The 16,553-nt window shown below is 44.7% G+C and overlaps 1 protein-coding gene across 1 annotated transcript in view; it reads left to right on the forward strand.

Annotated features, from left to right (window-relative positions):
- Positions 1 to 1,077: 1,077 nt before the first annotated feature.
- Positions 1,078 to 16,553, forward strand: part of prom2 (prominin 2) — a 37,032-nt gene continuing 21,556 nt past the window's right edge. Inside the window, exons 1-6 of the mRNA XM_063191268.1 lie at positions 1,078 to 1,600; positions 2,215 to 2,640; positions 4,930 to 4,994; positions 9,804 to 10,012; positions 14,247 to 14,367; positions 15,441 to 15,504. Coding sequence (XP_063047338.1) covers positions 2,298 to 2,640; positions 4,930 to 4,994; positions 9,804 to 10,012; positions 14,247 to 14,367; positions 15,441 to 15,504 — 802 coding nt within the window. The 5' untranslated portion in view covers positions 1,078 to 1,600; positions 2,215 to 2,297. The remainder of the gene's footprint in view (positions 1,601 to 2,214; positions 2,641 to 4,929; positions 4,995 to 9,803; positions 10,013 to 14,246; positions 14,368 to 15,440; positions 15,505 to 16,553) is intronic.

Here is a 16,553-nt window from a genome sequence, read left to right on the forward strand (position 1 = left end):
GGTTTTCAACATGCATTTTCACTTGTCTCTGTATTGACATCCTTTTTCATTCATCAGGAGTCAAGGGTCTTCATGTTATCAGAGACATTAACCTCATCAGACACTGACCTACTCAGGGAGGGTCATTCCCTCATGTTAGCAGGCCATAACCTTGAAATTATACTAGGCTACTCCTTTTCCATCAAACCATGGGCCCAGTTATGACACGTCGTGAGTCGTACTCGTAAGTAGTTATATTACATTTAGTGAAAGATGTGACAATGCAACTGACTGGGGCGACTTACTTTATTGTGCGAAAATGGCAGATAAAAGATTCCACTGACTAGCATTAGCTTATCAATTTAGACAAAAATGCATTATATTACATAATTAATTTATCAGCCACGTTTCCGCGGCACCCGTGGGGGCCCGCGGCACCCCTGTTGAGAAACACTGGTCTAAATAAATAGATTAGCCTATCCAAATAAATAAAAGTTGCCTTGACTTGCCAAGAGTATGACAACAATTATTTATTTACGTTCATGTCATGACATGGCGGAGAGAGTGTGTTTTTTTGTGCACGTGCACGCATATGTGTGTTAGAGAGTCAGTCACTCTGTTCAGGGAGGTTCCTGCATTTTTGAATGTGCCGTTACATGTTTATCCCCCTCAAGTATGCTGCACTAAGGGCCGCTGACAACTTTGTCCGGGCCCAAGATAAAGTCATTTGAAAGGCCCCCCCGCCCAATAGATACCATGTATTGAGGACCCAATTTTGGGGCCCTACTCACCCTGGGCCCAGGACAACTAACCCGTTTAACCCCTCTGTTGGCTTCCCTGGCTGCACAACACACTCAGGCCTTCAGTGGTGCTCTCTGCCAACAGATTCGTATCTCCAAACACATATCATTCTCTTTTAATCTCAAGATTGCTCTCCCTATGAATTCTTATCAAATACGATTTGTTATAGATGATTGACCAAAAAAAAACGTAAATGTTTATGAATAAATAAAAATGTCCTTTTCCAGTGGTATTGTAAATTGCTCCCAAGATAACATTAGAAATGGCCTGGCTCTGTCAGTGTGCGTGAGGGTTGTGATGTGAGGAGGGGCGGGTATTTACCACAGCATGGGTGGCTGCCACACAGCCAGCCAACCCCCATAAACTGTAAGCTTTTGGTTCCTCCCCTATTTCTCAGCTGTGCCTTCCTCTTCTCTCTTTTACTCCTTCCCTCCCTCTCTCTCTCTTTCTCTCTCTTTCTAACTCAGTCGTTACCTCCAGTTCCTCCCCCTATCCCTCTTTTCTCCCTCCCCCTCTCCTTCTCTCCTTTCTGCCTCCCCCTCCCCTGCCTATAACTTCCCACAGTTCATTAGTCCGGCTCCAGCCGAGTTAAAACTTTAGAGCTCAGCCCATCAGCGATCCCTGGGAGGACCCTGCTCACACCTGTCCAGGCACACTCACCACACACACAGACACACGCGGAGACACACACACACAGCAGACACAGCAGACACAGAGCACAAAGCAGAGAGACACACTGTCACAGTCACAGTGTCCTTCACATTGGCCCCGTACCTTGGTCATTCCACGCCTGCGGCACCGAGGCAGCAGACTACACAAGGTATTGTTCATTTTTTGTTCCATTTCCTTTTTTCGGTTGGTTTCGCACTTCCTCTCTGCCTTCTTCTCTCTCTCTCTCTCTTCCGCTGCTTGTCTCTTCCTTTTTGCCTATTTATCTTTCTTTCTTTCTGTTTGTGTATTTCTCTTTCTCACTCAATCTAACTGTTTTGGGCATGTGTGGGGGCTGGTCTGCGTATAGAGTAAACAAGCCCTGTGCCCTGTCTTGTGTTTCAGTACACATCACATCGCTGTTGGCAGCTCAGTGCGGGTGGTGCTGATTTCTCATATTTACAATAACTGTCACCTTGTCATCTTCTCAGAACGAACTTCATATGAATGCCGTCCGCTCTCCTTTCTGCCTTGTCAGTAAACGGCCATCATATGGGTTCCTGATGTGATGACTTCATGTTTACTTAAGAGTGACACGACAGGAGAAACTTTTCATACTGTGAGGAGTGCACAGTAGGACCTCTGTTGTCTGGGTCCGGTGTCATACCTGCCACACCACACCACACCACACCGCAGCACATCCGTGTCACGTCTCTGTGTTCCTCTGTATTGCTTCATGCTATTCTTATTGTCTTAACCGTACACCTTCCTGCTTTGGTAACACAGCAAACCACGTACGCCAGCCAGACAGACGCACCATGAGGTGACACAGTGACGACAAGTGAAGTCTCAACACACTGCCAGGAGCCATGGCGACAGGGACAGAGAGGGAGACAGGGACGGGGAAGTGGAAGTCGGGGTGCCACCACCACCACCACAGTCACCGCCTGCCAATTTGGGGTTGCCCAACACGGACAATGGCCCCATCACGGACACATACACCGCTGCTGCAGCCACTTCTGCTGCTGATGCTGCTGTCATTACCACAGCTGGGGACGTGCCAGGAGATGGCATGTTCGTCTCCGCAGGTGCCCGAGGCTTTGCGCCAGCCCCGCTATGGAGCCCTGGCCAGTCTGGACCTGAACAGTGGCTTCATGACCGGGATCGTGCAGTCTTTCCTGGGCCTGGTCCAGCCCAACCCGTTCCCCAAGGGTGAGTGCTCCTCCAGGATATGAAGGTTACAATGGTTTTATTTGTCACTCACATTCATGGGAATGCTATGAAGGTATAACATGCAGTGAAACTTCTGTGTCCTCCTGAACTCCCCAAAGGTGAGCGCACCTACAGTGCTTTTACTGGTGTAGAGGGCCTTCATTTGCCGCCCGGTTCCCATTGACAGGTTAATTGATATTTCTGAGTGACCTATGGTAGTTATGGTCAAAAGTGACTAAATGTCGAGAATTATGTCTTTCCTGGGTCTGGTCCTGCCTAACCCCTTCCCCAAAGGCAAGCGCTCGTCCAGAGGCACTGCTAGAAATCAAGGACGCAAGGACTTTGTCGCATCTGTACGGATAGCTAGGATGAGTGCTCTCTCGTCCAGCGGGCTGTCAGAACACCCATGCAGACGTTTTTGGCATGGCTCCTGCAGATAAACACATCCCTATTGTACAACTACAGAGCTACTTAGCTAGCCAGCCAGCCAGTGTCAAGGAAATTAAATTATGTCATTGTTGTTGACTTCTTGGAGGAGTTTTTGAAAGACACACATACATTTCAGATTGTTTATTTAAAATGTTTTGACTTGCCAGTTAAATTGGATGTACTATAAAATACAGCCTTTGACCCCCCCTCCAGAAAAAAACAAAAAACCCAAAAACAAAAACAAAACAAAAAAAAAGACTAGTCATGGACACTGTCATCAGTTTATCTGTCTTTACATTAAGGGTATGAATCATGCTCAATTCCTGTTGATGACAGACAAGATTACATCCTTGTGCTGCCACTGCCATCCGGCTGCACAGTGCAGATAGCCCACACTTCAAACCACCCCTCCTCCACCCCCCACACCCCCCTGTTTGGATAACGGCCATGCTACCAGCCCACTGTGAAGAGAAGCCTGCTTCAAATACCATGGAAACCAGGCAGTGCCATGCTGCCATTCAAATGCTGAACTAGCATTCACTAGAGTAGACAAACACACATTACAGACACGCAGGCGCTCGCGCGCACACACGAACGCACGCACGAACGAACGAACGAACGCACACACGAACGCACGCACACACAAACCCATTCGCAGACAGACACACATACACACATACTGGTACACACACTCACACAAGCTACACGTACAACAATGATGCTTGTGTGGTCTAGTCTTACTTACTTGAATAGGACACTGTAGTCATGCACATGCACATACTGTAGTCACACACAGACACACACACTCACAGGTGCACACGCAAACACATTCACAGGTGCGCGCGCGCACACACACACACACACACACACACACACACACACACACACACACACACACACACACACACACACACACACACACACACACACACACACACACACACACACACACACACACACACACACACACACAGAGTTCAGCATCCCGTGTGAAGGATTGAATGGCTGTACCTGAAACTGTCTCTGGCCAAAGGTTTTGGAAATGTTAAGGGAAGTAGAGCTATGTTGTGACTTCTCCCTCTCTGTGTGTTGTAACAATGGGGCCATTGGCCCTCAACTCCCAATTGGGTGACCTGATCAGGTCTGTGATCAACAACCACGACACCCATGCTCTTACTGGAAGAGACAAAAGGGTGTTTGTAGTGTTTGAGTATATTGGGGTTTGTTTGAGAGGGAGTGTGTGTGTGTGTGTGTGTGTGTGTGTGTGTGTGTGTGTGTGTGTGTGTGTGTGTGTGTGTGTGTGTGTGTGTGTGTGTGTGTGTGAGAGAGAGAGAGAGAGAGAGAGAGAGGAGAGAGAGAGAGAGAGAGAGAGAGAGAGGAGAGAGAGAGAGAGAGAGAGAGAGAGAGAGAGAGAGAGAGAGAGAGAGAGAGGGAGAGAGAGAGAGAGAGAGAGAGTGCGAGAGTGCGTGTGAGGACCAAGAAGGAATGTGATTCAAAATGAACCTTCAAAGCAATGTCAGACTGTGCAAATATCTAACTGTCTCTCTTTCTCTTTTGTCCACTCTCTCTGTGTTTGTGTGTTTGCCTTTTCGGTTCAATACATGAAAGAGCTCTTGGATGTTATAAATATCTGTGGGTTTCCTCACAAGGTCCAACCTCATTGTTGTAAAATGCAAACAATTTTAGTCATGCTTCTGAGAAAGTGATTTGATGATTAGATGATGGTTATGAATGTATCAAATGTGAACAGATTTGTATTTATATAAGTGTACATTTTGTGTTTTGCCATATACAGTATCTGTATTGATTTAAATATTCCATCATGTGAAAGCAATACATGTTTTTGTTTTGCCCTTTCAGATTTGGTGATAGATATCATAGATGTCATAGAAAGTGGTGTGCCAGAACAGGAGATGATAAAAGAGGTATGTAGTGAACATAAGAGACTACAACAACAACCACACACACACACACACACGCACGCACACGCACACGCACACAAACACAAACACACACAGTGGATCTCAGTGTTTCCTTGAGTTTGGTGCCGCAATGAGTTAGAAATGATGACTTGAGGTGTCTTTTAGTATAAATGGGGTGTGAGGGAGAGTTCGCATGAGCCACGCACGCACGCACGCACGCACGCACGCACGCACGCACGCACGCACGCACGCACGCACGCACGCACACACACACACAGACACACACAGACACACACACACACACACACACACACACACACACACACACACACACACACACACACACACACACACACACACACACACACACACACACACACAGGTCGCCCTTCACCGGCTACCACATCTGAACCTCACAGTAATCCGTGCCGCCACACCCTCGGCCATTAGTAACCCAAGAAAGGCTTTGTGGTGTCAGATGGGATCCTCTGTACACCTCGGCCACCAGAGACGGCCGCGCTCCCGAGGAATTGTGTGTCCGAACAATGCCAGATCAGAGGAGCATAATACAGGCTAGCATGTGAAAACACTAGCATGAAAGGGAAGCATTTGGCTACAATGGGGGACGGGTGTAGTAGACTCCACTGATGGTGCACAGTGTTCCTGTTTTGGAAGGAGGTCGTTTTTTTTTAAATGAGAAATGTCAGCTGACCTTTTGGGTGTAATTGGAGGGTGGTGTTTTTTTTTGTGGATCTCAAAGTTTCTTTGAGTTTGGTGCAGCAACGAGGGCGCATCATGTGTGGTGATGAAGTGAGATAGGATGACTGTTGGGTGATTTCAAGGTGTCTTTTCTGTAGAAAAGGGAGTGAGAGTTAACACAGGAAATTAAAGTTTCTTCAGACGTAAAACTTCACATCCGTGTTCTGTGTCATCATGAGCTGTACACTGATAGTCATGGCTGTGTGTGGGGGTGGACAAACTGGACTGAGGAAGTAAACATTCCTCCAGCTATTCCTTCTGCCTGTGCTGCTAATCCAGGTGATTTCACCAAGTCACTCATCAATCAGGCGGTGCCTGAGGACATTTTTCTTCTGATGTCAGACACCTTTGATTTAATACAGTCGAAGCAGCTACTCTACACAGCATTATACCCGGATTAGGTATGGCACGTAAATGTTTGCCAACTTTATGGCAACGTTTTCTTTCCTTAGTGTCACGGTTGGAGTTGTTGGACTTTGGCCTTGTGTTTCTTCTTCCTTCCCAGACTTCCTTATAGTTTGTGTGGAACCATTAGGTGTGGTTCTATCAAAGAAAAAAATGCTTGCATCTGATAGGAGAAACCACTTGACAGGCATATTTTTTTACAAATATATTTTTTAGAGGCTTTTTTCTGCCTTCATTGACAGGACAGTATGAGATGCTGACAGGAAGTGAGTGGGAGAACGAGATGGGGGAGGATTGGGAAATGACCTCGGGCTGGAATCGATCCCTGGTCCCCGGTTGTAGCAGTGCAGTGCAGTGCCCTAGTGTAGGAGCCACAGCAGGGTCCACTGGCATTTGTAATGATGTGCTCCTGTAAACTAGTCACATATTTGACAAGACATTACAAATAGCAGAATTGATATCGATGTGAGCCACCATTGCTGTCTGAAACAGTCACTTTTCATTTGTTTGTTTTTTTGCTCTTCTTCACTACATTGACGTCGTCACATCTCTGAAAATCTTGCGATCTTGATTGATAGGGCTTCCTGTTAGTTTGGTAAAAAAAAAAAACATCCAGATCCACGAGTAGTTCTCAAAGTTGAGTGAAAACTTGCGTAACTGTGTATCTAGTGAGAGACAGATTACCAGTCAGGGCAAAACGCTTCATGAAAAGGATTGGTTTTATGGCAAAGTTCAGACTGAGGCCCACCACCATTAGCTAAATGTCAATAGCTAAAAGAAAGAACACAATGTCCAACACCTTCTAAAGAAATCTGATTGGTTCGACAGTGTTTTTTTTTTTTTTACAGCTCATGAAAAAGCAATTACAGGATATCGTCCAGTCTGCTATTGTTGTTGCAGTTGACATGTGAACCTCTGAGGGCCATTGACTAAAGTGGCCCCTGCTGATAACACTGTGCTGACTGACGTCACTCCTCTAGTCTCAAGTGACAAGAAAGGTGTGACGGATGATGTTTGAGCGCATAGGTGTAGACTGAGTTAATGGTGGATGTTGAGAACGGAATGTTAGTTAGGGGATTTCAGGGGAACTATTTAACGACTGTGGTAATACTCTTACAGATGTAATTCCAAGTTGTATGTTGTAGTTGTATGATATTACATTTGAACAGTTGAAATGTAATATCATATGTAGGGCTGTGTAAAATAATTGATCGATAATCGATCGAATCGAATCGAAATTCACATAATCGATTCACAGGGCACAAAATCTTTTTTTTTGTTCTTTTTCTTTTTGTTCTTTTTGTTTAATTTAGGTCTATGGAAAATACCCAGTAGGTATTAGTCAATTAGGCCTAGGCCTACTTATTACAAATTAGCAATTTGTTAACACTATCAAGTCACAGCCCTTTGACAGTTTTATATTAAAATAGGCAACAGCATCTTTTGGGGGAAATCCTGGCACCAAGAAGGGAACGGATTGAATCGATTCGGAATTAATCGAATTGAATCGTTCAAAGCCCTAAGAATCGAAATCGAATCGATACAGGAACATGGCTGCAATACCCAGCCCGAATCATATGTACTACTAGTGTTGGAATTCCATCTGTAAGAGCACTTCTACGTCTACTTTATTCAACTCTAGTGGATGTTGACTTGGTGAGGAAAGTTCCGGTGAAAGGGGGAAATGTTTGTGTTGTTGTTTTCTGGCTTCATTTCCTGGCACAAAAAAGAGAGCCAGATCCTGAGTTGGTGCCAGTATTGTTTCATACTTACTGCTTTACGCATAAAAATGAAGTGTTAATTCAGAGAATAACCTCTGGACCAAGTACCCTCTAAAAAGATGGTAAATCGACTCGAGAGTTGAATTAACACTGCATTTTTTTTAAAACTGAGTACCCTCCAGTGTTCCTGCCGTCTGTCTGCCCATCCAGTTATTGACTTTTTTGCATTTGCAATTGCTTTAACATTTACCCAAATGACTGTACACAAGTGGTATTAGTGATATCAGCATGATTTACATGAGGGCAAACGGAAAATCCTTTCCTCTGTAGCCTCTTTGTGCAGATGGGCCCACCGGCGGGCCTGTTCACGCTCTGCTGAAGAGGGTCAACAAAAACATCATAACAACGTAGTTATAACATTACTGAGAGCCTGAAGCAGGGCTCAAACTACACAACTTAAAAATCGTATCAGATTTTGACGGGTTGTGTTGTGGTTGGGTTGTGCCCAACATAAAAAAAATTGCAACTGTTAATCTTATCCTCGATCCAAACACCAAGACAAGGCCCGAAGTTCTATTTCAAGTCGTCAATATCAGTGTTTGGTATCTACGATTTGCGATCTCTTTCAACCAGCAAAATTCTACACGACGAGGAAATCTTGCCCGACAAATGCTTGCGTAACGTTCCAGCAATTGTTGTAAATGGAGTTTTCAGCTGAGAATCGGGCAGATAGTCGTGTAATAATAATAATTTTTATATTTTTAATTTATATAGCGCCTTTCAAAACACCCAAGGTCGCTTCACAGAGTATCGTGTAGTTTTGAGCCCGGCTTTAAGTTGCAAATTAATCACTTGGTCATTACAATTTTGGAGACAGATAGATTATATAACATAAACTCTACGCAAGGGGGTTAACGAGTTGACTATCTCCTGTGTTCCTCATGTCTCTCTGCATCTGTCTATGTCTGTCTGCCCACCTCTACTCATAGACTCTACTCAAGTCTACTGTTCACTACTCTACTCTTTGCTCCGCTCTGCTCTGCTCTACTATACACTCCAATACTCTACATTACCCTACAATATTACTAAATTCAATTCAATTCAGTTCCATATCCATATCACATATAAAAGCATCACAACAGAGTACAAAAGAAGAAGAAGAAAAAAAACGGTTACAAAAAAACTGAAGAACAATAACATAGAAGAGCAAAACAAAACAAAACAAACAAAAAACACAGATATCGCATAGCTCAGTATCTCACATACAGGCATGTTCGACTCCATAACCTTGAAAACTGTCTTATAGAGCTACGTCCAATCCAGGTCTAGCTAAAACAGCAATTAGGTCGTTATGTGACCCAGATACCCTGCACATGATTCTATACATCAAATTACGCAGTACAAAGCAAGTAGGCAGTAGCACTGACAAACATTTGACTTGCGCTAGACCTTTTTGGGATTCTCAGCAGCAGTCTCATGCTGCTAATCATCTTCACTCCAGAATACCACTCCACAGGTTCTCCAATCCACTCTACTCCACTACACTACACTTCACCCCACTCTTCTGTATTCTACTCTACTTTCTGCTCTACTGCACTCCACTCTGATCCATACTAATCCACTCTTTGCTGCTTTGTGCTACTGTATTCTATTCTACTTAACTCTACTCCACTCCAACTACTCTACTCCAACTACTCTACTCTACTCTATCTTTTTTTTAAACCTTTATTGGTGACCGGACAGTTTAGAGTGAGACAGGAAATCAGTAGAGAGAGAGAGACGGGGAAGGCTCGGCAAATGCCCCGGGCTGGAATCCAACCCGGGTCGCCAGTGTAGCAGTGCAATACCCAGCCGCTGGACCTGCTCCACTCTATCTTGAACGAATGTCTGTTTGTCTAACTCCCCCCCCTATCTTTCCTCCTGGCAGGTGCTGATGTATGAGATCGGTTTCCTGGTGTGCGTGGCGATCGGAGTTCTCTACTTCGTGCTGATGCCCCTGATTGGCTTCTTCCTGTGCTGCTGCCGTTGCTGCTGCGACAACTGTGGGGGTCACATGTACCAGAAGCAGACCAGCAGCACCAACTGCAGGAGGAGGAGTCTGTATTGGGCCACACTCGTCGTCACACTCGTCATACTGTAAGTCTAAGTCTAAGTGTGTGTGTGTGTGTGTGTGTGTGTGTGTGTGCGCGTGCGTGCGGGCGTGCGTGCGTGCGTGCGTGCGTGCGTGCGCCTTTATCATACCTGTCAACCCTCCCGTTTTTCTCAGAGAAACTTTCGAAAATATCCTTATTTGCGCGTGTGTGTGTCTGTGTGTGTGTGTGTGTGTGTCTGTGTGTGTGTGTGTGTGTGTGTGTGTGTGTGTGTGTGTGTGTGTGTGTGTGTGTGTGTGTGTGTGTCTGTGTGTGTGTGTGTGTGTGTGTGTGTGTGTGTGTGTGTGTGTGTGTGTGTGTGACGTGTGTCGCATATACGTATATTTACGTCTATATGTGTGAGTGTGTTCCTCATCTGCTGTTGACTGCTGTTTACACATAGCGATCAAATGCTGATTTATCTGTCACAGTCAGGACTGGAAATGCCAAAAAGATGGAGTCATGGCCTACAGGGACTAGTATCAGGGATGCACACACAGGCGGAGGCTCCGCAGAAGAGCCAAGCATGCTAGAACAGGGGGAAGGCGAGGTGTGTGTGTGCGTGTGTGTGTGTGTGTGTGTGTGTGTGTGTGTGTGTGTGTGTGTGTGTGTGTGTGTGTGTGTGTGTGTGTGCGCGCGCGTGTGTGTATTTGTGCGTGCGTGCGTGCGTGCGTGCGTGCGTGCGTGCGTGTGTGTGTGTGTGTGTGTGTGGGTGTGTGCTTGGGAAGAGGAAGCTGCCGTCACAACCAGTCTTCAACAACAACATCAACATCAACATGAGTGCTGTTTGACATTTTGTTGAAAAAGAGCCAAAGTCAGTAGAGCATAAAGCTGCATTGCATAAGATGAGGGGAGAGAATGTCTGTGTCAAGGTGATATCCTGTACACGGCAAGCACCAGTGGTGGACAAAGTAAAAGTAAAAGTACTTTCGTGGTGTAATTACAACAGTAGCACATGATATTACATAGCTGTTACACCGTTTACTCCATTTTACCTACCTATTGAGATAGACTTTGTTATTACTGAAAAACAATAAAAACCTATCAAGGACCCACCACAAACTCAACCCAACCTGTGCAGAATCAGCTTATCGTAAGACAAGTACATTGGTCTACTTTTTACTCAGATAAGTTACCTGTGTTGGAAAGAAACTGTTTCTTTTTTTACTTTTACTTTTACTTTGTCCACCACGGCAAGCACATATTTGTAGTTGTTCATCTATAGACATAACACCCTTCCATGTGAAATACATGAACATGAACGAGCGTATATCACTGTGTTAAAATAGAGGAAGGGGTGAGGTAATGACGTAGACAGACGTCACATTTTGTATTACTGTCACTTACTGTGTAGACATACAGCACGTAAGCTAACATTACGCAGGACCAGAGGTGGAAGAAGTACTGAAGTTGTGTACTTAAGTAAAAGTAGAAGTACCCTGCGAAAAAATTACTCAAGTGAAAGTAAAAGTTGTTTCCCAAAAAATGTACTTAAGTAAAAGTCCTAAGTACTAACTTTTAAATGTACTTTTCAGTACAAAAGTACAAGTAGGCCTACTCACGCAATGGTTGTCTTTCTCCATGTCTACCTACTTGATCCAATAGGAAAAAGTGTCTGCAACGGTTTTCAGTTCTATTTGAACATGACTATGGAGTCCTGTTAATGTTTTTAAAAGTATATTTTCTGTCTGGGTGTCAATTTGGAAGAGGGGCTTGGTCCCGCCTCCCTGCCCGCAGCTGAGGCTACTGAAATATCCACGAAACACAACAGGAAAACCTAGGATAAATGTAACTAGTAACAAAGTCTTCTCCTAGAAATGTAAGGAGTAGAAAGTACAAGTAATTGTCAAAAAATGTAATTGAGTAAAAGTAAAAGTCTGCATTTTTATTTTTACTCAAGTAAGTACAAATTTCAGAAAAAACCACTTAAGTACAGTAACGAAGTAAAAATACTTAGTTACGTTCCACCTCTGCGCAGGACGATGACTAAATGTCAGTTTTATGATGATATATCTGGCATGAAGCATAGTTTTTTTCACAGCTGTGTGCAAACATACTTGAAGTCCATCAAGATTATCAAACACACCATTTTTATGTGTATTATGACAGGGGGGACACGGATAGGAGATGACATTTTTTACATCACATTACATTGACTTCTGGTCAAACGTCATTTCAACCTTCTGCGATCAGATAGATTTTCGACAATGTGCATGTGCTTACTTATACTTAAAAATAAAAATAAAAATAAATAAAATCATATTTTTATAAATGAGATAAAAATAGTGGCATTAGTTGTTGATGTACCGCCTGACGTCTGCTACTAAAAATGTCAATGACCCAAGCACAAAATGCATATAGAATAGAGCGAAGGCAGCAGTGTGGCAGTCGCCTAGTCTGTTTGACCTCCTATCACCGCCATCAGTGTTTTACAAATCTTGATTAACACACGTGATTGTGTTCCTGTATCGTGAAACGTGCCTAGTGCACAGTCAAAGGCAAATTGACACGAGATATTGTTGAGGTGGTGAGAAGGGCATCGAGGGGGCCAGTGCAGGAGAAAGAGCAGACGTATAGCACACACCACAGGCGTGCGTAACGGGCGTCTATAGCAGTGTTTCCTAACCTTTTTTGACTCGCGTACCCCCTAAGCCTTTTTGTTGTACCATGAGTACCCCCTATCATGCTCTCTCTATATATACCTTTATCCCAGTATGACTATACTCTATTCAATTGTCATTATCACATTTTTCCGCGTACCCCCTGACGTGTGCTCACGTACCCCTAGTGGTACACGTACCCCTGGTTGGGAAACACTGGTCTATAGGCTATAAGCAAACCACACCGCAGACATGTATAACAGACGATTGCATGTTACTGAGTGAGAGAGAGAGCAACTGTAGAGGGTGAATGATAAGGAGCTATTGCTTAAGGCCCAAGGCCCCCCTGGTCTGACCTCTGCAGGCACACACTTAAGGTTGATATCTTCAGTTGGTACCTTTATTAGAGACTGTATTATATGGCGAAACCCACAATTTCTTTTAATATTTGTGTGTGTGTGCGGTCTGCAACACGCACGTACGCACGCATGCACCCACATTTTTGTATCAGTATGTGCCTGTATTCTACAGGATTTAATGAATGCGCACGTCCACACAGAGTATTCCTCTATAAGTAAGAATGCTACTATCAGTATCAGTCCTTACCCTTGGTGGTCCAGCACTTTTTCCAACATGGCAATGACTCAAAAAACACACATCCCAGTCCATTTCTGGCTTTGTAGCCTGGGAAATCCCATGCTGCTTTGCACAATCGTTCAGATCTGAAAGATAGATATCACGTGTGATATGGCCTGGTGTGAACCAGGCAAGGCCTTTCTGAGGAGGGTGAGAATGATTCAGTGGCCATGTGCATGGCCTTATCTGAACCCAGTCCACATCTTTTGGGATTTTTGAAGAGACAAATTCTACATCACACTTCATCCAGCATCCAGTCTCTCGAGGACGTTGTTTTTAAAGATAACGATTCATGTTGCCAAATGGCCCCAATTTTTTTTAACCCATGCAAGACTTTGGCCAGTATTCTAGGAGTATTATCTTATCCAGTCTCTCTGCTTTGGCTCCATGCAAGACTGAGAACATTCCACAGGAAAGCATTCTACATGCAGCATATTGTATGGCAGTATGTTGAAATCCAAACATGAATTTGTAATGGCAACACCAAAATCTTCTAGGCATGGAATCAATAAGTCCGCACCATGTGGCAACATGAAACTTTCCCCATTCTTCAACAGTCACTTCTTTGAGTGACTGGGTGTTGGGAGATGCAGAACTTGTCTCTTCAAAAACCTCAATTAATGATCAATTGGGTTCAGATCACGTCACATACTTAGCCAGTGAATCAATCCCACTCAGTTATTTTTTAACCAAGCAGTTGCCTTGTGCTTGCCATGTTTGAACATGTTTTAAATTGCACATGACGACCAAGCACACAGCGTTGGTAGCATCCTCATTTGTAACATAAAGCAATACATTTGTGTGTGAAGAAAACAATCATGCACGTGTGTTAGTATCAATATGTGATCCCCTTCTACTAGATCTAATTTTCGGTACGTATGTGTGTGTGTGTGTGTGTACGTGCGTGCCTGTGTGTGTGTGTGTGTGTGTGTGTGTGTGTGTGTGTGTGTGTGTGTGTGTGTGTGCGTGTGCGTGTGCGTGTGTGTTGTGGTGATCGGATCACAGGGCAGGTAACATCTGCATGTTTGCGAGTAACGAGACCACCAAGCGTAGCATGAAGGAGACGCCCAGTGAAGTCACCACAACATTGGGAAACCTAAAAACATACTTCAACAATGTGCCAGAGGTAAGTGTTTTAGTCTGTGTGTGTGTGTGTGTGCACTGCTTATGCCCCCCACAGACACACGTACATGCACACACGCACAAACACACACACACACACACACACACACACACACACACACACACACACACACACACACACACACACACACACACACACACACACACACACACACACACACACACACATATACACACGTACACACAAATGCACTGCAGCCGGACACATGATATATTCACTTACAAAAGTCACGGTCACACGGAAGGCCAAAGGTGCTTTGGAATATAGAAAGGGAGAAAATATAGCATGGGGAGAAAGTAGAGAGTGCGATAGAGAAGCAGAGAGAGATAGAGAGAGAGAGAGAGAGAGAGAGAGAGAGAGAGAGAGAGAGAGAAAGAACGAATGAGAGAGGGTTGGAGAAAGAGTGAGAGAAAGTAGAGACGGAGGAGAGAGTGTGAGAGAGAAGCAGGCCACCGGTTCCCTCGGCATACGCAGGCCTAGCGGGCCTACGTAATGTCACACTGATATTGTTGACCGAGAACTCTCGCCAACGTTAAGTCAACAGCATTTAGATATTGCTATGGGCTCTGTTTGTTCTCTCCCTAGGAGATATGGGCGTGGTCTGATGCATTTAGCGAGGTTGAACATTAACGTTGCCCCCAAGCTCCCAAGCCCACACCACTACAACCTCAACCTGTCCAACACACACACAAACGCACGCGCACACACATACATGCACGTACACACACACACACACACACACACACACACACACACACACACACACACACACACACACACACACACACACACACACACACACACACACACACACACACACACCACACAAGCGCACACGCACACAAACCCGTCAACACCCCCCCTCCAACATCCACCCTGTTCATTAGACACACACACACATACACACACACACACACACACACACACACACACACACACACACACACACACACACACACACACACACACACACACACACACACATACACACACACACACACACACACACAAACCTTCACCCTGTCCAAACTGAGTATCTATTTGCTTTCCCCCAGCAAATCTCCTTTGTGGTGAACGAGAGTTCCCGGACTGTGGACTCCGTTAGCAACAACCTTAACGGTGAGTATGGCCTACAGACAACACAGACACACACACACACACACACACACACACACACACACACACACACACACACACACACACACACACACACACACACACACACACACACACACACACACACACACACACACACACACACACACACACACACACACACACACACACACACACACGGAATAAACCCAGTATTTAATATCACCAGCGTGACTTCTAATATCACCATCTTCTAATATCCCTGTCTTGTACTTTGAGTCTTTCTGTACAATGAAACTGCTCCTCCTTCGAACAGTTTCTGGGGGAAATTCAAAGAGAACATTTGAATACCATTGAAAGAGTACATTTGGAATGCCGTTGTTTTATTTAAATACAATACTTCAGTCCTCAGCCAGTGGAGGAAGTCCTTGACTGTCCCTGACAGTGGGGGAAGTTAAATACAAAATACCCACATTTGAAAATCGACTATGCCCACGAGCACTAGACCTTCGGTCTCCTTTTGTTATACTTTCCACGAAAAGGACACAAATACGGAACTTCCACAGCAAGGGAATTTACTGTAATGGAAAGATGTAGGAACACGTCAAAAAGGCCCCATTGGACAAAAAAACCTGACAAAACTGAAACACACAGGTCAAAGGTCTGTGTAGCATCAACACAAATTCTCATAGACTGAGAGAGAGAGTCCAGGTTTAACACCCGCAGACACACAAACATCAGTCAGCCTCGCATTGCATTCCCATTCACTTTACATGGGAAGAGACCACATCCTGCCACAACGAATTGTGGTCTCGCTTGCAATACGTTGGCTCTCTTCTAGAGTTGAGCAATGTTGAACTCTTGACGGATGACGGGCCCATTCACTCATAGCAGCCTTAAGTGCATCATAACAACATTGCTATGACAGTACAGGGGAGCTCGCAAAGCTGTGTTCAACAACACAGGTCTGGTGAGAGTCAGGCAACTTCGCTACAATTTCATTCAGCTGTGGTCCTGTAGAGAGAGAGAGAGAGAGAGAGAGAGAGAGAGAGAGAGAGAGAGAGAGAGAGAGA

This window comes from Engraulis encrasicolus, chromosome 24 (genome assembly GCF_034702125.1).
Source record: "Engraulis encrasicolus isolate BLACKSEA-1 chromosome 24, IST_EnEncr_1.0, whole genome shotgun sequence".
Classification (NCBI taxonomy): domain Eukaryota; kingdom Metazoa; phylum Chordata; class Actinopteri; order Clupeiformes; family Engraulidae; genus Engraulis; species Engraulis encrasicolus.